This window comes from Geotrypetes seraphini, chromosome 1 (assembly GCF_902459505.1).
Source record: "Geotrypetes seraphini chromosome 1, aGeoSer1.1, whole genome shotgun sequence".
NCBI lineage: Eukaryota > Metazoa > Chordata > Amphibia > Gymnophiona > Dermophiidae > Geotrypetes > Geotrypetes seraphini.
The window spans coordinates 348577866-348601997 of record NC_047084.1 but is presented as its reverse complement, the minus strand read 5'-3'; the positions used below and the strand labels follow the sequence as shown (position 1 = coordinate 348601997).

At 43.7% G+C, this 24132-nt stretch overlaps 1 protein-coding gene across 6 annotated transcripts in view; it reads right to left on the bottom strand.

Moving 5' to 3' along the window:
* Positions 1–24132, bottom strand: part of ANXA3 (annexin A3) — a 100177-nt gene that overhangs the window by 69755 nt on the left and 6290 nt on the right. For 5 of the 6 annotated variants that reach the window (XM_033963490.1, XM_033963480.1, XM_033963518.1 and 2 more), the window contains exon 2: positions 11081–11123. In XM_033963490.1, coding sequence (XP_033819381.1) covers positions 11081–11123 — 43 coding nt within the window. Of the gene's footprint in view, positions 1–11080; positions 11124–11235; positions 11304–24132 lie in introns of those variants that run through there. The other variant, XM_033963499.1, reaches the window with a different exon arrangement.

Below are 24132 nucleotides of genomic sequence, written 5' to 3'. Positions count from 1 at the left end.
AAAAAAAAAAGGGTACAAGATTCAGCAATAACAAAATAATTAGAAGAAACTTATCAATTATAGGGGCCTTTATACTAAAGGGTACTAACAAGAAATCAGGCTACAGCACAATGTGCTAAAGTGTTTTTCAGAAATGTTGACTTTTTTGCATGATAAGCGCATGTTAACTATTTCTTTTTTTATATATATATATATATTTTTTTTTAGAAAGGCATGTCATTTATTTATTTATTTATATACTGCTTGTCAAAGTTATCTATGTGATTTACAATCAGGTACTCAAGCATTTTCCCTATCTGTCCCGGTGGGCTCACAATCTATCTAACGTACCTGGGACAATGGAGAACTGAGCGACTTGCCCAGGGTCACATGAAGCAGCACAGGATTTGAACCCACAACCTCAGGGTGCCGAGGCTGTAGCTCTAACCACTAGGCCACTAGCTTTCATATGTTGTTTCCTCGTTTACCCCCTCCCCCCACTTTTTACATAACTGTAGCACAGGTCTTAGCACTGGCCGCAGTGGTAACAGCTCTGATGCTCTTAGAAATTCTATGAGTGCCAAAGCTGTTACCACTATGGCCAGAGCTGAAAACCACGCTACTGTTTTGTAAAAGGGGGAGTTATTTATTTAAAGGTTTCATACACTACTTTCCTAATAAGAAATCATCATTTTCCAATTGGACTAATTTTCTAATGAGAATTCGCAAATAAAAAAGAGGTATGGGGGAGGTTCAAGGAGCGTGGGGGTAGTTTGGGGGGCCAGGGAGCCTCTGGTGGCAGGAGGGAGTGAGCAATCCTCCTGTCAATATTTGGTAAAGTGGGAAAGGGAAGGGGGGGGTCCTGGTGGGTGGGGCATCGGTTCAGTGTGGGGGAGGGCGGGTCGCACCACCAGCAGGAAGAAGTTGGCATCCCCTCCTGCCTCTATTTTTGGTTCTAGAGGGGTGGGGTCGCCAGGGGGGGCCAGCATCAGGGAGAGGGCCGGCATGGCACAGCATTTTTTTGTACCCATAGAGAAAATAAAAAGGAAAAAAAACAGGCAGACCTTGGTTTCCTGTTTTGTTCATGGAGGAGGGAATGAACACTCCCAACACAGTCACTTTAAGCTGGTTTGTACTAGGAATTTTTTTGTTAACATTTTTTTTGTTAATTTTATGGGTGAATATCAGAACAACTGAGCACAAGTTTTACTATGCCATTGCATAGTATGCTACTTCTTTTTTAGAATGCATGTAGAAACTACCAAATTACAAGTAAAACATTTTTATTATGAATACTATTGCATAGGCCCCTTAAGACTAAGGGGGCCTTTTACTAAGGCACGGTAGCTGATTTAGCGCGTGCTACATGCTAACGCGCCCATTCTATGGACGCATTAGCATTTAGCGTGCGCTAAATCGGCTATCGCACCTTAATAAAATGATATCTAAGGTAAAAAAATCTTCAGCCTTTCAATTAGCATTGTCAGTTCTCTCTGAAAATGTGAATTGCAATTCTTAGATTTTATTTCTAGTTGTCTTATTGACATTGAACTTTACAGGGAATTGTGGACTATAAAACTTGTAATTAGGGTTACCAGATATCTGGGTTTCCGTGGACATGTCCTTTTTTTGAGGGATCCATTAGGCGTCTGTGTGGCTTTTTTTTTTTTTTTAATACAAATTTAATGATTACAATATCAGATGATACAAGGAAAAAAAGGATTCTTACACATAGTTAACGATATTTATACATACAAACAAAATTCCTTTCCAAGCCCACAACTATGGGAAGACATGCTACAATTTCTAACTACAAAAATAAGTAGAAAACTAAGAATTGGTTCTTGATTCATCCTTGTGAATCTTTAACCAGTCCCTACTATTTGGGACTCTTACATCCACCAATTTCTCAGTAGTGAAACACATTTAAAGAAAAAAAACTTATTTGTGTTCTCGAGCTAATAAGAATTATTGCAATTGAATGGGATCCCAAAATACATATTCAGGCCCTGATTCTACAAAGTGCGTCCCGATTTTAGGAAGCTGTAGGCGTCCTACAGCTGTCTAATCAGCCAATTGGGATGCATGTTTTTTTTTAAAAAAATGCTCCCCAGGCAGGCCGCCTATATTGAAGGTGCCTCCGGGAGCCTAGGGAGGCCCGCAAGATGCCTAAGCTCACCTAAGGGCCTTAGGCGAATCTAGGCGGCCCTATGCATCTCCCTAGTAGAGGAAGAGACGCTTACAATGTAGGCCAACAAAATGTTGGTCTACATTGTAAGTACATGCGGCCGCTATACTTATTGCGGCAAGGCATCTCTCTGCCGCTATAAGTATAGCGGTCCGCGGCCGCCTGTCCGATTGCCGGCAGGAGGGTGCCCAAACCCTCCTGCCAGAAGATGCTCCCCCCGACACTACCGACCGCCCCCCCCCCCCCCCAACACTACCGATCGCTGGCAGGAGGGTGCCCAAACCCTCCTGCCAGAAGATGCCCCCCCGACACTACCGATCGCTGGCAGGAGGGTGCCCAAACCCTCCTGCTAGAAGATGCCCCCCCCAACACTACCGATTGCTGGCAGGAGGGTGCCCAATCCCTCCTGTCCGAAGATGCACCCGCTCCGCACCCTCCCCCCCGCGCTAACAGCCCCCAAACCTCCACCCCACCAAACTAACCTTTTCTTTTGGCCAGACGGGTCTTCTCCAGCCGGCAGGCCTGCCTCGTCGAAATGAGGTGGGCCCACCCCTTCCCGGCCCATCCCACCGAAGCCTAAGGCCTGATTGGCCCAGGCTCTAGAAGCCTGGACCAATCAGGTCTTAGGCATAGCGGGTCCGCCCATTCCCACTTAATCTAAGGCCTGATTGGCCCAGGCTCTAGGCGCCTGGATGAATCAGGCCTTAGACTTAGTGGGGATGGGCGGTCCCGCTATGCCTTAGGCCTGATTGGTCCAGGCTTCTAGAGCCTGGGCCAATCAGGCCTTAGGCTTTGGCGGAATGGGCCGGGAAGGGGCGGGCCCACCTCATTTCGACGAGGCGGGCCTGCCGGCTGGACGGGCAAGACCCATCTGGCCAAAAGAAAATGTTAGTTTGGTGGGGTGGAGGTTTGGGGGCTGTTAGCGTGGGGGGGAGGGTGCGGAGGGGGTGCGTCTTCAGGCAGGAGGGATTGGGCACATATCAACATTTTATTTGAATCTCACACATTATACCCTCCCAATCCCATATCATATTATTCTTCTATAAAAAAAAAAAGTGTCTAATCATTCGAATATTCAATCAATGGCCCCCAAATTTTTTTAAACTTGTTATAATTTCCTTTTTGCATAGCAAGAATTCGTTCCATTTTATAAATATAACATATAGAATTCCACCAAAATGTATAGTTAAGTCTTGTATAATCTTTCCAATTTCTAGTTATATTCTGAATGGCAACTCCTGTCATAATCATTAGTAATTTATTATTATTTGCTGAAATTTGACTCTTTGCTCTCATCATTGTTCCAAACAAAATTGTATCATATGACATAGCAACTGGATTTTCTAGAAAATAATTAATTTGAGACCAAATTGACTTCCAGAAGGCGTTAATACAAGGACAATAAAAAATTAGATGATCCAAAGTCCCTGCTTCTAGATTACAGTGCCAACATTTATTAGATCTAGAGCTATCAAACTTTTGTAAACGTACTGGGGTCAAAAGAGCTCTATGCAACAAAAAGAACCAAGTCTGTCTCATAGATGCCGACACTGTACATCTAATTCTCCAAGACCAAATTTGTGGCCATTGAGAAGCAGAAATTTGATGCTTAATCTCAATGCTCCAAATGTCTCTTAGACCCGTTTTTTGTTTTTTATTTGTAAAACCATATATCAATTTATACCACTTAGTGGCTTGGTGACCCAAGAAATCCGCCTGGAAACACAGGATTTCCAAACTATATTGAGTATCAAGATCTTTCCATTCAGGGAACCCCTCCTGAATAGCCTGCTTCAGCTGCAACCATTTAAAACTTTGTGACTTAGTAAAACCATATTTATGTTGCAGCTGTGAAAAACTAAGCAGCTTACCATTTGAAATAACATCATTTAAAGTTCTTATTCCTGCAATGATCCATTGTTTCCAGAGAATTTTATGACCGCCTATTTTAATCTTGGAGTTTAGCCAAATGGATTGATTTAATGATTTAAAAATTGGAATAGGTGATAATTTAGTAACATATCTCAAAGTCTTCCAAGTATCAATCAAAATTCTATTCCCTTTGTATCTATTAGGCATTGGTATACTCAAAAGATGAACCAAATGTATAGGAAACATGAGTCGCCATTCTAAATACAACCAGTCTGGGACATTCTCCATGAGCTCTGGAAGGACCCAATACATACCCTGTCTTAAAATATAGGCTTGATGGTACCTATAAAAATTTGGAAAATTTACCCCCCCTTCCACAATTGTTTTTTGTAACTTTACTAAAGCAATTCTAGGTCTTTTCCCCAACCAAACAAATTTTGTAAGAATACCATTCAACTTTTTATAAAATGACCCCTGAAAAAAAACTGGTATCATACTCATTTGATAACAAACCACAGGCAATATCATCATTTTAATTGTTTGAACTCTCCCCCACCAAGATAAATATAAAGGATTCCATTGCTCACACATTTCCGTTACTTTCTTTAATAAAAGTTTTTCATTTTCCTTTACTGTATCTTCAATATTACTTTTGATATTGATTCCTAAATATTTTAATCCATCTTCTTTCCAAACAAATGTAAATGAATCAAATAATCCTTTGGTACAATGTACATTAAGTGGTAGCACTTCCGATTTGCTCCAATTAATCTTGTACCCAGAAAACTTTCCAAATTTTTCAATCAATTCAAGCAAACATGGAATAGTAGTCTTTGGTTTCCTCAAATAAAGCAGAATATCATCCGCATAAGCGGAGAGCTTATATTCCCAACTTGAAAACGGAATTCCGTTTGAGCGGTGCCAAGAGCAACGGCAGGAGGGTGACCTTCGGCCTGGATGAAGTGGACAGGGTGCGGGTGCTGCAAGGCGTCCAGCTGCTACTGCTGCACAGGGAAGTGGAGGGGGAGAAGGAAAGGGGGCTGCTTTGGGGGGAGGCATGTGCTGGGGGGCAGCAGCAATCTTGGTTTGCTTGGGGGAGGAGACAGAAGGGGGCCACGGAGAGACAGGCAGGCATGGCGCATCAGAGAGAGATAGGCAGGCAGGGGGCCAGGGAGAGAGACAGAGAGACAGACAGAAAGAAAGGCAGACAGACAAGGGGCCAGGGAGAGACATAGACAGAAAGAATGGAAAACAGACAGGGGGCCAGAGAGACATTCAGACAGACAGCCAGTGGCCAAAGAGAGAGAGACAGAAAGAAAAAAAGACAGACAGACAGAAAGCAGCCAAGGAGAGAGAGAGAGACAGAAAGAAAGACAGACAGACAGAAAGCGGCCAAGGAGAGAGACAGAAAGAAAGAAAGAAAGACAGACAGAAAGCGGCCAAGGAGAGAGAGAGAAAGAAAGACAGACAGACACATCTATTCTAGCATCTGTTAATGTAACAGGTTTAAAGACTAGTGAAGTAATAATCACGTTCCTCAATGAGTTTATTCACAGATCAATATGTCTATAAACCCTCTTAACTGTATCTGTATTTACTAGTACATCTATCTATAAGAAATAATTATCATGTTCACTTTGTAATTCCCTGTGTTCTGCATGGATTTTATCGCTTCTAATTCTCAACTATAAGATGTAATTTCTTGTTCCCAACTATGTAATTCCCCATGTACTGTACGGGTCTCTTCACTTGTAAATTGCCTTGAATCTGTTCTGGAAAAGTGCAATACAGAAATTCAGAAACAAAGCTAATAACTGGTATGGAGAACTTGGAATACGAGGAACGACTCAAGAAACTGAGACTGTTCTCCCTTGAGAAGAGACGACTACGAGGGAACATGATTGAGACTTTCAAAATACTGAAAGGCATCGACAAAATAGAGCAGGAAAATAAATTATTTGCCTTGTTAAGTGTGACAAGGACAAGAGGACATGGACCGAAGCTGATGGGGGACAAGACCAGGACAAATGTCAGGAAGTTCTGCTTCACGCAACGAGTGGTGGACGCCTGGAATGCTCTCCCCGAGGAGATTATTACTGAATCCACCGTTCTAGGATTCAAAAGCAAATTAGATGCACATCTCCTTATGAGAGGCATAGAGGGATACGGGTGACTAAAACTACAATCAGGTATGCACCTGACTGGGCCTCCACGTGTGCGGATCGCCGGACTCAATGGACCTTGGGTCTGATCCGGTGATGGCAGTTCTTATGTTCTTATTAGATTATTTCAATTTGTACTCATTCTTTTCCTTGGCCATCATATATGAATGCAAATTCCTGCTGGTGATGCACCAGTGATGAGGAAGAGGAATTAGAACATGTCAGGACTGTCCTTATGTCCTCAATGATACTTTTTCAGGGAACAAGGATAAAATGCTGGGGTTTTAACTGAACATCTTTCAGAGCACTTTATGATGCATATTGCATACCTCCAGGCTTTGCTAGGGTGATGACATGATTCCATTTTCAGGCACACCCATTCCAGAGTTCTTCTGAGAAACATGAACGAGATTATTCTTGAGAGAGAACATTAGGCCACAAAACCACCCCCTGCTAATGCAAAGGGTGGAGTGTGCAAATACAAATATCTCTTTGTCCAGTGCCAACATGACTGAAAAGACATATGAACAAATCTTGCAATAAAAAGAGAGAAGAACAAAGAGCAAAGATAAAGTGCTTGCAACAGGGCTCCTAGGAAAAGTAATAAGATGCTATTTTATTTTTTTTAAAAAGGGGGAGGGGAAGGTGTGGCTCACTGGCAGAGCTACTGCCTTTGCACCCAGAGGTAGCGAGATCAAGTCCCAGTGTTGCTCCTTGTGACCCTGGGCAAGCCACTTAATCCTCCAGTGCCCACCACCTTGAATGTCAGCTTTGAAATGCCAAAGCCACAAAAAGGCAGTATATAAGTCCCCATTCACTTCCCTTGTTGCCTACTTTTCTTTACAAAACTTATTTATAAATGATCTGGAAATTGGAACTAGGAGTGAGGTGATTAAATTTGCAGATGACACAAAACTGTTCAAAGTTGTTAAAATGCATGTGAACTGTGAAAATCTGCAAGAAGATCTTAGGAAATTGGAAGACTGGGCATCCAAATGGCAGATGAAATTTAATATGGACAAATGCAAAGTGATGCACATTGGGAAGAATAATCCAAATCATAGTTACTGGATGCTAGGGTCCACCTTGGGGGTCATCGCTCAAGAAATAGATCTGGGTGTCATCTTAGACAATATGGTGAAACCTTCCACCCAATGTGTGGTGGTGGTCAAAAAAGCAAATAAGATGCTAGGAATTATTTGAAAAGGGATGGCAAACAAGGCTAAGATTGTTATAATGCCTCTTTATCACTCAATGGTGCAACCTCACCTTGAGTATTGCATTCAGTTCTGGTCTCCTTATCTCAAAAAAGATATAACGGCAGTAGAAAAGGTTAAAAAAAGAGCGACCTAGATGATAAAGGAGATGGAACTCCTCTCATATTAGGAAACCCTAAAGAAGTTAGGGCTCTTCAACTTGAAAAAGAGACAGCTGAGGGGAGATATGATTAAAGTCTACAAAATCCTCAGTGGTGTAGAATGGGTACAAGTGGATCGATTTTTTACTGCATTAAGATTTATAAAGACTAGGAGACACTCAATGAAGTTACAGAGTAATACTTTTAAAACCAATAGGAGGAAATATTTTTTCACTCAAAAGCTCTGGAATGCATTGCCAGAGGATGTGGTAAGAGCGGTTAATGTAGCTGGTTTTAAAAATGGTTTGAACAAAGTCCTAGAGGAAAAGTCCATAGTCTACTGTTGAGACAGGCATGGGGGAAGCAACTGTTTGCTCTGGATCAGTAGCATGGGATATTGCCAGGTACTTGTGATTTGGATTGGCCTCCATGAAGATGGGATACTATGCTGGATGGACCATTGGTAAGGCTATTCTTATATTCTTATTAGTACTGCCCGATTTCCAATTCGAATCAATTCACTAATTCGAATAAGGTGAATCGATTCGAATCGATTTGTGTTTTTTAAAAAAAATCGGCCTCACCGATTCGGTTACCAACCCTCCCCCTTCGCCACCTAAAGCAGAAGCAGCAGTGATGAATCTTGCTGGCTTGCCGCTGCTGCTTTAGGAGGTGAGGGGGGAGGATCAATCAGGAAGTGCTGTCTTGGACCTTTGCAGCGTCCACGTGTGCTCTGCCGCGATCCTGCTCCTGACGTCAGAGGAGGGGCAGGACCAAGGTAGAGAAAACGTGATGCTGAGGACAACGGCAGTCTGCAAAGATCGCTACAGCACTGCAATCCTCTCTTCAGGCTGCCGATTATCTTAAGGTAAGAGCGGGAAACCAGGGGGGAACATGTAGGCCTTCGTGGGGGGGGGGGCAGGCATTTGTATGGGGGGTGCAAGCCTTCAGGGGGGTGCAGGCCTCCAATTGGGGCAGGCCTTCGGGGAGGGGGGCCCTGGTTTAGAAGTACATGGAGGAAGGGAGGGAAGGAGGGGTTCAAAGAGACATACATATACCAGACTGGGGGAGGGGAAGAAATAATGGATCTAAAAACAGAAGACAGTGAGAGAGATGATGGACAATGGGATTTAGGGAGGGAAGGAACAGAAAGGGAGAGAAGGACACAAGGGATGGTGTGGAGGGGGGTGGGGGATAGAGATACTGGATAGGAGGGTAGTTGGGAAGAGAAAGGGAGAGCTGATGGACCCTGGGGTGGTGGGGAAGGAGGGAGAGATGCTGGACGAAGGGTAGTTGAGAAAAGGAGAGATGGTGGATCTGGGGATGATGGGGTCCATCGCTGCAGCTGCGGGAATGGAGATGAAAAAAAAAAGGAAAGATGCCAGACCTCCGGAGGAGGGAAGGGAAACAGAAGGGGAGGACAGAGATGGATGATGGATGCTTAGCACGGAGAAAAAAGAAAGGAGGAGACCCTGATCAAAAGACAACCAGCCTGGGACCAACATGACTTGAATAATGACTAACCAACAAAAGGTAGAAAAAATTATTTTATTTTCTGTTTTATGATTACAATAAGTCAGATTTGAAATGTGTATCCTGCCAGAGCTGGTGTTAGACCGTGAATGTGAGCTAGGATTTAATAGAGAGAAGAAAAGTCTTTTTTGTTTGTTTATTTTGTGTATACCACAGTGCTGTGTGGGTAGGAGAGGGCAAAGGAGTGAAGAGGCTATAAAATAAACCCACCAGGATGTTTGAAAAAAAGAACCAATTGGGCAGGAAAATCAAATCCAAAAATCGATTCAATAGGCTGAATCAAATCAAAAAAATTTTTCATGAATTGGGCAGCACTAGTTCTTATGCCCTAGCATAGAAGTGACGTGCATTACTAATAAACATTTATAATAAATAACCCATTTGGAGACATTGCCCCCGGAACATAACCTCAAACAGGCCCAAAGGCTGAGCCCTAAACACATATTCCATGCTACACGTTCCACCAAACCACCATCACTCTCTAGGGATCTCTGACGGATACAGACGCATTCAGAATTATTGCAGCCATCTCAAAAGGAATGCTGTAACCAACTGGTATATACCTCCTCTCTATACTAAGTTGGTATGGTCCTGAATCCAGGAGAATGCACAGATAGTGAGGATCCTGAAAAGATCCTTAGACCCAACCCCCCCCCCCAACAGCTTTCCTAAAACATGACTAGCACCCTAACTTAACTGCAAGGGATAAATTCCTATTAGCTCCAGTGGAATCTCATTGCACTGAAGGCCTTGCTTAGCCTCACCGAAAGAGCATGTGCTTGAGTCACCTGCAAAGAGCAGGAGTTTCGAAGACAGAGGTTTCCTTTATATTTTAGTATGTTCAAATTCTTTCACTAAGCTCTGTGTACAGCTTCTCCAACAAGCCTTCTCGCTGGTTATTTGAATGTTTAGTCTATGCTGTATCCAGATTTAGAAATTCAAGTCAAACCTGTTCCTGTATACCACATCTTGTTCTTGTCCGATTACATATTAAACTGTGTGATATGCTAGAAAAACATGTCCTACTCTCATGTACCAACTTTTAGCTTTCCCACTGTGCAGCTCTGCATCTGGTCTATTACAAGCATGCACCATATTTGCCTGATGGTAGTTTTAATGTTAAAAAGGCAATTCAACCTACTAATGTCAAAAGCAGCAAACTGAAAAGTCCTGTTCCCTTCAGTGGCTCTATGCTGTTAAAATTGAGTGCCACCTCATATTAGAAGCAGGAGTGAGCAATTAGTGCACTATTAATTCAATTGATTTGTGCAGATTTTAAATACAATTAAAGTTTAACTCTGACCAAAATTTTTAACTACCCTCTGTAACTCTTCTCCCACCTTCTCGCATTTACCTTAATGGGCCTTGCTCTTCATAGGGTCACCAGCAGAGGCAGCAATTCCCACATGCTGTCTGCAGCTGACCTAAGAAACCTTCCCCTACTGTCCTGCCCCTCCCCCCAAATATAACTTCCTATTTCGCCTTTGCATGCCATGATTAAACACAATTAATCATGTGATTAAATTTTTTAATTGCTCACTCCTAATTAGGCAGCTTTCCTTTCTGCTAAACCTATCAAATGCTGAGTGCTCTCAATGTAGTTTACTGTTTCAGCTTAGCTGTTACCAGGTATACGTCTGGAGAAACCCCCCCAAATACAGATAAAATTACTTTGGGCCTCTTTTACGAAGCTGAATAGTGCAGGCCACTGCATTAACTGCCCTGAAGCCCATAGGGATTTAAAGGGCTTTGGGGGGGTTTGCCGCATGGCACTCTCTAGTGAGACTTTGTAAAAGAGGATCTTTGTTAAAATCACTCTCCTTATCAAGGTTTATAGTGCTATGTTTGTCCACACTAGCCCATGCCAACTTTTCGGTATCCCAAATCAAAGTGTATCTTTAAGCCTGGAGTTCACCATTTCCACAACTCACAAATGGACTGAATGAAAAATATGCAAAAAAAAAATAGCCCACATCCTTCTTTGCTTACCCACACTGATGTCATAGTCTGCATGTTTTGTTTCAAAGTTGTCCTGAAATATAACAGAGAAGGAACCAATTATTCAGTATAGCATACAACACCTACAAAATAAGTTACAACTTTTTCAGCACCCTATTTAAGCCATTAATACGTCTTATACCCACTGTAAGACAATCCAATAAATGTATCTTTCAAAAAATATTGAATGAGAGATCATTGCAATTCAACCTCCCAAAAAGCAATTTTCTTTGGAGCCCTTTTACTAAAGCTTAGCACACACTAAGAACCAAATTCTATATATATTTTACAACCCCCACCCCACCCCCAATAAAAATCTGCCTCCAGGGTTGGGTGTGGTTTATAGAATACATGTAGTGCGCTCATTTATGACAATGAAAACTAGGCCTAAATGCCTCTGCCTAAATTCTGCTTATTCTATTAGTGTGCCAAATTTTTTTTGGAATGCCTACAACCCACCCATGTCCTTCCATGACCACGCTCCCTTTTGAGATCTATGCAGTAGAATTTACACATACTTTATAAAACATGCTTAGAAAGTTGTGTGTTTAAATTTTAATTATTGCCAATTACTAGCGCTAATTGGTTTGTTTACCAATTAAGTTGCATGCACAAATTGGCAATGTGCCCAGATTTGCATATAGAATCTGGGTGTACATGTGCATCCAATTTTATATTTATGGGCCATGTGGCACTTAGCAGGTGCTAAGCTTTAGTAAAAGTGCCCCTTATATTCTTCATGAGAGATTCATTTGTTTAATATTAATTTACATCTGGCTCCATATCTCAAAGAACAAGCTAATAATCCAGTTCCAGCTTTAGCCTGGTGAATGAATGGAAATGCTCTTCTGATTTTTCTATAGAAATCAATGGGGCAAAATACAAGTCCATGCAAGCACCTCTGTAAAACTCGGGCTGGAGTAGAAGAGTAGTTTAATGATTACTGCAGTGGGTTCAGTTCTCACTGTGTCTCCTTGAGATCTTGGGCAAAATCACTTAACCCTCCACTTACCCCAGGTACAACATAGGTACCAGTGTATGTAATATGCAAACTGCTTTGATTGTAACCACTGAAAGGCAATAATCAAATTATACTTCTCTAACCATTGTGCCACACTTACCAGTATCTGGAAGGTCCTTTCAATTGTTTAATTTTCATATGCAAAATCACGATTATGCTGCTACAGCTGCTCCTTATCAGAGTCATTATTACTCCTATGAAATTTCTACTTCAGCTCTTTAGCTGCTCCTTTCAGCAAGAGTCAGCTCCCAATGCAGTGACTCATTACCAAAGTATCAAAGTTGTTCAGAATTCACCACAACTGGAGGTTAAGCTCTGAAGATATTAAGCATGATTGCATGGACTGCTATAAATGGTTCAGAAGAGTTACTTACAAATAAGATTGGTTGCTCAGGCCAAAAGATGCTGTGAAACTCATAAGAACATAAGAATAGCCTTACTGGGTCAGACCAATGGTCCATCAAGCCAGTAGCCTGTTCTTACAGTGGCCAATCCAGGTCCCTAGTACCTGGCCAAAACCCAAGGGGCAGCAATATTCCATGCTACTGATCCAGGGTAAGCAGCGGCTTCCCCCATGTCTTTCTCAATAACAGACTATGGACTTTTCCTCCAAAAACTTGTCCAAACCTTTCTTAAAACCAACTATGTTGTCCGCTCTTACCACAACCTCTGGCAATGCATTTCAGAGCTTAACTATTCTCTGAGTGAAAAAAAAATTCCTTCTATTGGTTTTAAAAGTATTTCCCTATAACTTCATCATCCCCTAGTCTTTGTAATTTTTGACGGCGTGAAAAATCAATCCACTTGTACCCGTTCTACTCCACTCAGGATTTTGTAGACTTCAATCATATCTCCCCTCAGCCATCTCTTTTCCAAGCTGAAGAACCCTAACCATTTTAGTCTTTCTTCATACGAGAGGAGTTCCATCCCCTTTATCATCTTGGTCGCTTTTCTTTGAACCTTTTCTAGCGCCACTATATCTTTCTTGAGACAAGGGCCAGCCCAAGGATATCTGATCTCTATCATGAACTTGCAGCTCAAGTCCCTTCAACCCCGTGTCCAACATATCTCTTTCGCTACCCCTCCCTACCACCTGTCCCAGCATTTCCCCTTCCTTACCCTACCCCCTCATATTTCAGGTGTCCAGCATCTCCCCTTTTGAACACTCAAGAATCTCCCTCTCCTTGCTCCCCCCTTGTCCACCATCTCCTTCCCCTACCCTTTTCTAGGAGACCAGTATCTCATTTTTCTATCCTCCTCCCCCACTCCCATTTTCAGATATCCAGTATTTTCTTTCTTCAATTCTTAAGTAGGCAGTGCAATCACAGCTCTCACTACCACAAACCTCCATCAGATGACAGCACAAGCAAAAGCATGCCACATCCCCTCCCCTCTGAACTTCCTGTTTGTAGGGAGATTGGACATGACGGGTCATGAACGTGCATGTCTGGGAGAGGTGCCATGGCAGCCTGCTCGCACTTTGATTTAGGGTTTCTGAGGCCAACTGCACCAGCCAGCACTGCTGTGTACCTTGGAGTATGTGTCTTCAGAGGGAGAGCCAAGACTGGTGCAAGCAGAATGCTGGAGATGCTGCTCGCACCAGTGAAGTGTTAGAGGTGTGGGTGGAAGGGAAGGCACACACATGATGGGGAGGGGAAGTACCAGGGGGCAGAAAGGAGGACACGTGCCGCTGCCCCCACCAAGACGGAACCTGGGGCAGTATGACCCCCCCTTAATACACCTCTGCAGTGGCATACCTAGCATATGTGACACCCGGGGCCCATCATTTTTTGGCACCCCCCCAATCTGTACAAAAAATATGATTTTTAGTAACAAGCCACATGTCACACATGAGTACCTAGGAAAAGGCAGCATGTTACATACTGCAGTGAGCAGTACAACATCAATACACCCATTGTAAAACTAAACAAGCTAGACTAGTACAGATCAATCCTACACCGTCAATCCTAACAGAAAACCATGTCTTTCGAACACAGAAAACACCTTCGCCTAGTATGGAATATGTCATCACAAACTAACCCCTCCCCCTTTTACAAAACTGTAGTGTGAATTTTAGCCATGGTGGTAAAAGCTCCAAAACTCATAGAATTCTGAGCATCAGAGCTGCTACTACCAAGGCTGGTGCTAAAAAATGCTCCACAGTTTTGTAAAAGGGGGGATAAAATAGAAATACATAGACAAAGGTTAAATTGAACCAGCAAGAAGCTGGACTCTGCATACAATGCAACACCACAGAAACAGTGACACAGGTCTCCTAAAGCAATAAATAAATAGAAAATTTTTGTTCTACCTTTGTCTTCTCTGGTTTCTGCTTTCCTCATCTTCTTGTTACTCTCTTCCTTCCATCCACTGTCCCTCTTCTCTCTGCATCTTCCATTTGTTCTGTTACTGTGCCTCTCCCTTTCTCCCTCCTTCCAAATTGGTCTGGCACCCATCTTCTTCCCTCCGCTCCTCCCATAGTCTGGCATCTCTGTCTTCTTATCTGCCAGCGTCTTCTCCCAACTCTCTCTTCCCCATTTCCCATCAGCGGTCTTCTCCCCACTCTCTCTTCCCCATTTTCCTGCAGCATCTTCTCCCCACTCTTTGTTCCTCATTTCCCTTAAGCATCTTCTCCCCACTCTCTGTTCCCCATTTCCATTCAGCATCTTCTTCCCACTCTGTCTTCCCCATGTACTTTCAGCGTCCTTCTCCCCCCTCTGTTTTACCCTGCTTTCCTCTCCATCTTTTCTTCCTTTCTCCCTCCCTGCCCCTTACCTTCGTGGCGCTTTCTCCACCCCCCCCCAGCCCGGACAACAGGCCCGATCCGACAAACCTCCCTGCCCTGTGGCCGGCGATGTCTAAACTGCCTTCTTACAGCAGCCGGAGCATTGTAGTTGCATATGGCTGCTGTAAAGGTTGTCTCTGATGCAACTTCCGGTTGCATCAGAGATGACCTTTACGGCAGAAACATGCAACTTCAATGCTCTAGCTCAGGGGTGCCCACACTTTTTGGGCTTGCGAGCTACATTTAAAATGACCAAGTCAAAATGATCTATCAACAATAAAATTAAAAAACAAACAAACCACAAAGCACACTGTACGCTGAGAAAATGTTAATTATCATTCCTATTCTGGGGTTTTTTCAAAGAGGTCAAGGCAGATGACTCTATGCACTGTCACCTCAGTAACAACCATACAAAAATAGACAAATACCCCCCTCCCTTTTTACTAAAGCACAATAGCAGTTTTTAACGCAGGGAGCTGCACTGAATGCCCAGGGCTGCTCTCGACGCTCATAGGCTCCCTGCGCTAAAAACCGCTATTGTGGTTTAGTAAAAGGGGGAAAAGTACTAGTATCAAACCTAATGTAATATAACCCAGTGGTATATAGCACAAATGCAGAAATAATAGCAAAATATCACTATATCAAACAATACACATCAGTATTGTCAAACCTTACTCTGTCAAGGCATCCTATACGGCCTCAGAAATGGAGCCTACGCACAGCAATGCAGTCACAAACTGAGACAATCCGCGTAGTAGAAATACTCCTGCTCCAATCATTGGCCTTTAAAACTATTTACTAAGTGCTATTTTTTAATCACTATTTTTTAATCTAAGCCCTACACCACTCCATACTTAGGATGTAGTTCTAAATACGTAATACTTGTTCAAAAAATTTTCATCAAATACTGTGTGTAATATCAAAATTTGAAAAACTCGACCACAGAAACTTATCTTATTTGTTTAGTAGTCTTCACTGTCGGAGTCTTAATAGTAAAAACTCAATTCATGTCCATTTAGAACTACATCCTAAGTATGGAGTAGTGTAGGGCTTAGATTAAAAAATAGTGATTAAAAAATAGCACTTAGTAAATAGTTTTAAAGGCCAATGATTGGAGCAGGAGTATTTCTACTACGCGGATTGTCTCAGTTTGTGACTGCATTGCTGTGCGTAGGCTCCATTTCTGAGGCCGTATAGGATGCCTTGACAGAGTAAGGTTTGACAATACTGATGTGTATTGTTTGATATAGTGGTATTTTGCTATTATTTCTGCATTAGTAAAAGGGGGGCCATAGTGCAAAATAAGAGAGCAGATATAAATTCAGACATATTTTGATCACTAAATTTAAAATAAAATCATTTTTTCTACCTTGTTGTCTGGTGATTTCATGAGTCTCTGGTTGCACTTTCTTCTTCTGACTGTGCATCCAATCTTTCTCCCCCCCCCCCTTTCCTTCCTCCCTCCCGTAGTCTGACATCTTTCTCCTTTCCTTCCTCCCTCCCGTTGTCTGGCATCTCTATCAGCCCCTTCCCTTGCTTCCCTTGGATGTCTGGCATCTTTTCTCCCCATCCCCGCGTTCCAGCATCTCTCTTACCCTCCCCATGCTATTCCTCCCCCCCCCCCCGGCAGGATCCGGTGCTTGCTCATTGTTCTTCCCAGCAGCACTGCTGCAACTCTTCGGACCACCGGCAGCATGAATGAAGTAAACATGCTGCCTTCAGTGACCCAGTTCTGGCCTCCTTTTTTTTTTCAGTGACACATTTGTTTGCCCTTCTAAAGCCGCCGCCACCCCAAGCTTGTCTTCCCTGTGTCGGGCCGACCAGCCTTCCTCTCCCCGACATCAATTCTGCCATCGGAGAAGAAGTTCCGCCCAGCTAGGCAGCGATTGGCTGGCCCAAACTTCCTCTCCGACAGCAGAATTGACGTCGGGGAAAGGCAGGCTGATCGGGGAAAGGCAGGCTGTGCACCCCCCCCTAAGGCTGCACCCGGGGCGGACCTCCCACCCCCCTTAGTACGCCACTGTACCTCTGATTCCAGATCTAGACCAGGGGTTGGCAACCTTTTTACAGCAAAGAGCCAATTTATCCAAAATGTTAGACCCAAGATTTACAAAGAGACGCAAGGTGTAGCTTCACTCCCCTCCAACCTCCTGCAGGTCTCTGCACCTCTCATCCCTCCCCATAGCCAAGGTTCTCTCCCTTCTCCAGGCCCTGACCCTTTAATCTCCCTCCCAACCCCAAGATACCCTTCCCTGGTTTACCGAGGTACCTGGTAGTTCAGCAGGAGTTTTTGTGGCAGAAGAATGGCCCTCTTACTCCTGCCTCCTTGCGGCTGCCTTCTAAAATGGCTGCCGCAACCTCTTACGGTACTACAGGCAAAGCCGCAAGCAGCTGTGAGAGGTCATGGCAGCTATTTAGAAGGCAGCCACAAGGAGGCAGGAGCGAGAGGGCCGCAGTCCTGCCACAAAGACCCTCGCTGGACCACCAGGTACCTCAGTAGGCCTGGGCAAGGGAATTGTGGGGTTGGGAGGGAAATTAAAGGGTTGGGGCCACAGATTGCTGACCCCTGATCTAGACTGTAGGTGGCAATACCTAATCAGTATCACTGCAACAATTTTATAATAGAGTTACTAGATTTGATAAAAGTGATGTGCTGGTCTTCCACAGCATTTACAAGATCAATCCATTCTTCCTCTGCTGCTTGAACTTTTATAAGAACATAGAATTGCCATACTGGGACAGACTGAAGGTCCATCAAGCCCAGTATCCTGTTTCCAACAGTGGCCAATCCAGGTCTCAAGTACCTGGAAAGATCCCAAAGATGAAAACATATTTTATACTACTTATCCTAGAAATCAGCAGTGAATTTTCCTAAGTCCATCTTAATAATGGCTCAAGTACTTTTGGGGGGAAATTACTGTATTTTTTGGTCTATAAGATGCACCTAACCATAAGATGCACCTTTACATGTAGAGGAGGAAAAACCAAGAAAAAAAAATTTGGTTCAGAATATTTTTTCCTTGTTTTTTTCTCCTCTAAACGTAGGTGCGTCTGGTGCGTCTGTTGCTGGGTAGCCCACAGCCCCCTGGTACCTTTTTTAAACTGGTGGTGGTACAGCGTGGTCTCCTGCTGGACGGCTGCCTTTCTCATTGTAGAGCAGCGCATAACGTAGGAGCGCGACCTTTGCTCTTCCTGCCTGGTCCCACACCACTCTGTGATTGGCTGCAGAAATATTTTCTCTAATTTGTTTTAAATTTACTACTTAGCAGCTTCATAGCCTGATCCCTAGTCCTAATATTTTTGGAAGGAGTAAACAAGTAATTTACCTGTTGTGCTCTACTCAGTCTTTTATAGAACTCCATCATAATTCCCCTGAGCAGTTTGATTAATTGAGCAGGCTACCTGCACAATCAATCAAAGTGCACCAAGCAAAAAGTAAACAAAAAAAAAAAAAATGCATACTACAGCAGGGAAATTTGCTGAAGGCCCTGATTGCATACCACTGATTGATATATAACCACATTATAAGACGAGCATGTGAAGGATCCCCTTTTGTTGAATGCTTTCCCCATATGACTGACTGTGTGATCCTGTGATTTGGGCTCGCACAGTTTGCAGCTTGCCACACCACAAGGATGTATGCCATTCTCTTCATTGTGGGTTTGTGTAGGGAATTTGCTTTTGACCAGTTTCTGTTTCAGATTAGAACCTAACGGATGTAGCGGTATATAAGAAATAAATTACATTACATTACATTAGGTGGCTAACTGAAGGCCAGTACAGGTGGATCTGGAAATAATTATTTTAGTAATTCATCTTCTTAGAGTAGTAGTTGTAAATATCTTATAATTTTTCTTAGTTTTTCCAGCTCTAGATTGTATGTCCCTACCAAGGGGGTCCTTGCTTTGGGGGGGGGGGTTGTCTCTGTAATACAATAGTTTTTTTCTGGGTGTTTTAAAGGATGAGGCAATATTCTTGGAGGTTATTTTAGGGTTGTATTTTTTTGGTTGAAAGATTCAGTCAGGGTTTGTAGTTATTTATTTCTGTCTTTTGAGTCAGAGCAGATATGGTGGTATTGAGTGGCTTGGCTGTATAATGGAATTTTTTCTATGTGGAGGTGGAAGCTGGAGTTGTGAAGGTAGCTGCATCTGTCTATTGGTTTCTTACGAGAATACAGTTGTTTGTACATATATAACCATTGTTGTTATAAACCACGGTGTCTAAAAAATTGACTTTTCTGGGGAGTAGTCAATTTTACAATTCTTTCAATACATACCATCCTTCAATCAAATTCAAAATTGACTACTCCCCAGAAAAAAGTCAATTTTTTAGACACTTCAGTTTCTACCTTCAAAAACTAATCATAAATCCTAAAACAAGCCTAAAAGATATTTGGAGCATTGAGATAAAGCAGCAGATTTCTGCTACTCAATGGCCATGGATTTGGACTTGGAGAATGAGATGTACAGCGTTAGCTTCTGATACAGAGTTGTTTTTTTTATGTTATATAAAATTTTTTGGACCCCTGTTCGTTTGCAAAAGTTAGATAGTTCAAAGTCTAATAGATGCTGGCACTGTCATCTTGAAATAGGGACACTGGATCATCTGTTGTTTTATTGTCCCTTGATACTCAACTTTTGGAAGTCTATATGGGGTAAAATCAATAGGATACTGGAAACTTCTATCCCAATGTCATATGACATTGTTTTATTTGGGACTTTATTATAACCCAAGAGTCCAGTTAATGCAAGCAAGAACAGATTACTTCTTATTATGACAGGGGTAGCTATGCAACTAATTACAAAAAATTAGACTGAATTTTAACTTTTGGTGGGAAATCCAGAGCCAATTTTATAGATATGAGTGAATGAATTTGGAACAACTGGGACACTATAAAAAAATTTAAAGAGACTTGGGGGTCCATTAGTGAAATTTGTAAAAACTGATCACTAATTAAGCCTTTAATTTCTAAAGGAGTTTCACACACATCCAGGGAGGGCGGGAGGGAGGGAAGGGGGTGAAAGGTACTTATATTAATATTTGTTAGATATAAGTGCTGCTTCATTGTACCAATTATATTCTATTGCACTTTGTATTTGTTTTAAAAATCAATAAAGAATTTAAAAAAAACACAACCTTTTCATAAAATGCATTGTTAGTCTAATAAATAAAATAAAAATGTATCACCTTATTTCCTTTATGCTTTTATTTCTATATATTACCTCAAAAAGTAACATGGCTAACATGGCTGCTACACCATTTCACCTTTAGATTTAGAATTTATTGCTCCTTTATACAAATCTTCTGCTTTTTCTTTCTCCTATGGCAACTGCCCAACTGTACTTCCTCTAGTCTAGTGGTTCTCAACTCAGTCCTCAGGAAACACCTAGCCAGTCAGGTTTTCAGGATTCCCACAACAAATATGCATGAGGTAGTACATTCAAATTAATCTCATCATATTTATTGTGGATATTCTGAAAACCTGACTGGCTGGGTATGTCTCAAAGTTTGGATTTAGAACCAATGTCCTAAATCCTTTATAAGGTGAGGACAAAGGCTGCTTTTGCAAGGTAGCTGTCGATATGTAGGATAAAAAAGGGTGGACATCTTTATTGAGGGCAAACATACAATTGAAATTAATAGATAATCACGTATGAGCCCTCTCTTCTGATACTTGCAGAAGTCATCTTTGCCAGAGGTATAGTGAGGAAAGTTAGCACCCGGGATAGAGGTACCCACCCAGCATCACTGCCCCGTGCATTCCTTGATATGCTCTTTCCTGCTGTCCCAAAATCATTGTGCTAGTCCTGAAAACAGGAAGTGATGTCAAAGTGGAGAATGAGGCTGGAACGAGCACCACATAGGACAGCCTGCTCACTGCTGGCGAGATTTGAAGAGATAACGAAGGAAGAGGGGAAGGTGTTTCAAAGACCTATCCCATTGCTGGTGGGGGGAGGGGGAGGAAAGGTATCAGTATTCCCACCAAGTTGATGCCTGGGACGGTCCACCCCTCTTACTACGCCACTGATCTTTGCAACAGGCAATCAAACAAGTACATAGAGAATGACACGGTGAAAAAATTGGTCCCCGTCACCGCCCCGTCCCCGTCTCACCATCCCCGTCACCGCCCCGTCCCCGTCTCACCAACCCCGTCACCGCCCCGTCCCCGTCTCACCATCCTCTTCACCGCCCCGTCACCGCCACTGCCACCCCATTCACCGCCCCGTCACCGCCACTGCAATCCCATTCACTTTTCTTTATTTACGTATAAAGGAAACATTCTTTAAAACTTTAAAACTTAGTTAAATATTAGTTAATAACTATACAAAAACAAAACACGCAGAGAAAAAATTAATTAATAAAAATTCTCAAAACTGACACATTTTGATCACTAAATTTAAAATAGTTATTTTTCATACAGTTTTTCAATCACTAATCTTCCACCACCCCTGGGGCTAGCAATGCAAAAACAAACACGACATGTACTTTAAATGCTGCCGTGATTAGCATAGTGACCGCGGCTACGGCTGCAAGTCTCCCCTCCCCCCAGCGATCACGGCAGGAGGGCACCCAACCCCTCCTGTAGACCCCCCCAACGGCCCTCCCGACAATCGCAGCAGAAGGGTACCCAACCCCTCCTGCCGGTCCTCCCAATGGCCTCCCCTAAGATCGCCGGCAGGAGGGTACCCAACCCCTCCTGCTGGACCCCCCCCCCAACGAACCCTCCCACCCCGGAACCCCCTTAGTCTTACTTTTCAAGTTGGACCGGACAGCTCCTCGCTCGTCTGGCCAGCAGGCCTGCCTCCGTCCAAATGAGGCGGGCCCGCCCCTCCCCTCCCCTCCCCTGCCTCCCAATGGCCTCCCCTAAGATCGCCGGCAGGAGGGTACCCAACCCCTCCTGCTGGACCCCCCCCCAACGAACCCTCCCACCCCGGAACCCCCTTAGTCTTACTTTTCAAGTTGGACCGGACAGCTCCTCGCTCGTCTGGCCAGCAGGCCTGCCTCCGTCCAAATGAGGCGGGCCCGCCCCTACCCTGCCCAACCCACAGGATCCTAGGGCCTGATTGGTCTAGACACCTAAAGCCACTCCCGCTATAGGAGGGGCCTTAGGTGCTTGGGCCAATCAGGCCCTAGGATCCTGTGGGTTAGGCAGGGGAGGGGAGGGGCGGGCCCGCCTCATTTGGACGGAGGCAGGCCTGCTGGCCAGACGAGCGAGGAGCTGTCCGGTCCAACTTGAAAAGTAAGACTAAGGGGGTTCCGGGGTGGGAGGGTTCGTTGGGGGGGGGTCCAGCAGGAGGGGTTGGGTACCCTCCTGCCGGCGATCTTAGGGGAGGCCATTGGGAGGACCGGCAGGAGGGGTTGGGTACCCTTCTGCTGCGATTGGCAGGAAGGGTTGAAATGACAAATGAGGAGCACGGTGAAATAGCGGTTCCTAGAAGGGGGTACATTGGCCCGCGGGGACAAACCTGTTCACCGTTTCCGCGGTCGGTGAATGGCCTTGTCCCCGTCACCGCAGCGACTGCTATTTTTCTTCCCCGTTTTCGGCGGTGACCCGCGGCTTAAATGCGGTGGCCGCGGGTAAACCGTCACCGTGTCATTCTCTACAAGTACACAATCAAAAGGCTTTTTATGATCTTTCCCTTCCCTTGAGTATGCAGCACTTCCAAAAAGGCTACAGTCTTTGCCAAAAGTTTTAAGCCCTCCCTCAGCTCCCCGAAAAGCTCTCTTAGATACATGTAGGGTATTGTTGGCCAGGTCATTTGTTCCCAGGTGGATAACAACGTCAGTGCTAGAGTTCTTCGTTTTGTCTCTAATTTTAGTCAGTATTTGCCTGGTACTTGTGGTAGCTGAGGATCCTGGAAGGCATTTCACTATATTGGGCTCCTTGAACTGTGTTCCAAGGTTAATGCCTCTGATAATGGAATCCCCTAGTAGTAAAAAGTTCAGATTTGAGCTTTTTTATTTGTACTTTGGGGGTGCTCTGTTGGCATGTCCATGTGGCCAATCCATTAGATTGTTGGCCCCTCCCACATCTAAAATGGTGCTAATTTGGATCTTTCTAACTTGTACATTTTTGTGGTTAGAAATGGCAAATAAAGTTAGACATCCTGGCTGTCTAGATGTTTTGAGTCAAGACTTCCAAGTAGATGATTTATTTATTAATTTTTAATTATTTGGATATCCTGTTTGAAAATGGACATTTCTCTGCTTCCAAGTTTGGACGTTTAGTGGGAAACATCCAAGCTGGACTTCATGTCCTTTACGAAAATGACCCTCAAACTCTTCTTTCTGTTTGACTGAAAACCTGCACTTCATTAATATGGTTCAGAGGTTGGAGGGATCCAGCAAATAGGAAAGCAAAGAGAACAGAGGAGTGGAAGGCAGCTCTAGTCAGAGGAAGAGAGGATGTGATCTGGAAGAAATTTCTACATGTGGTAGTGGGGGGAAGAGGAAGAAAAATTACCCCTCCCTCCAAAAAAAATACTCCAATACATTCTACAAGAGAAGCAGTTTTATTTATTTAAAAAATGTCTTTCCCACCTAGAAACATAGAAGATGACGGCAGATAAGGGCCATAGCCCATCAGGTTTGCCCACTCTAATGACCCACCCCAAGTCTACTATCCTAGGGATCCCACTCCTGGTGACAGGTTCCCTTGGCTTAACCCTCTAAGGGATCCCACATGGGCAACCCATTTGCTCTTAAATTCTTGCACGCTGTTTGCCTCGATCACCTGCACCAGGAGCTCATTTCAAGGATCAACCATTCTCTCGGTGAAGAAATATTTCCTGGTGTCGTCATGAAATTTCCTGCCCCTGAGTTTGAGCGGATGCCCTCTTGTGGCTGAGGGTCCTTTGAGAAAGAGAATCTCTTCTTCCATCTCGATACAGCCGGTAATATACTTAAACGTCTTGATCATGTCTCCTCTCTCCCTACGTTCCTCGAGTGAGTACAGCCGCAAAGTTTTCAGCCTTTCCTCGTACAATAGATCCTTGAGCCCCGAGACCATCCTGGTGGCCATCCTTTGCACCGACGCTACTTTCAGCACATCTTTTCGGTAGTGTGGCCTCCAGAATTGCACACGTATTCCAAATGAGGTCTTACCATGGTTCTGTATAATGGCATTATGACTTCAGGCTTCCGACTGATGAAACTCCTGCGGATGCAACCTAACAACTGTCTTGCCTTAGATGAAGCCTTCTCCACATGATCAGCAGTTTTCATGTCTGCGCTGAT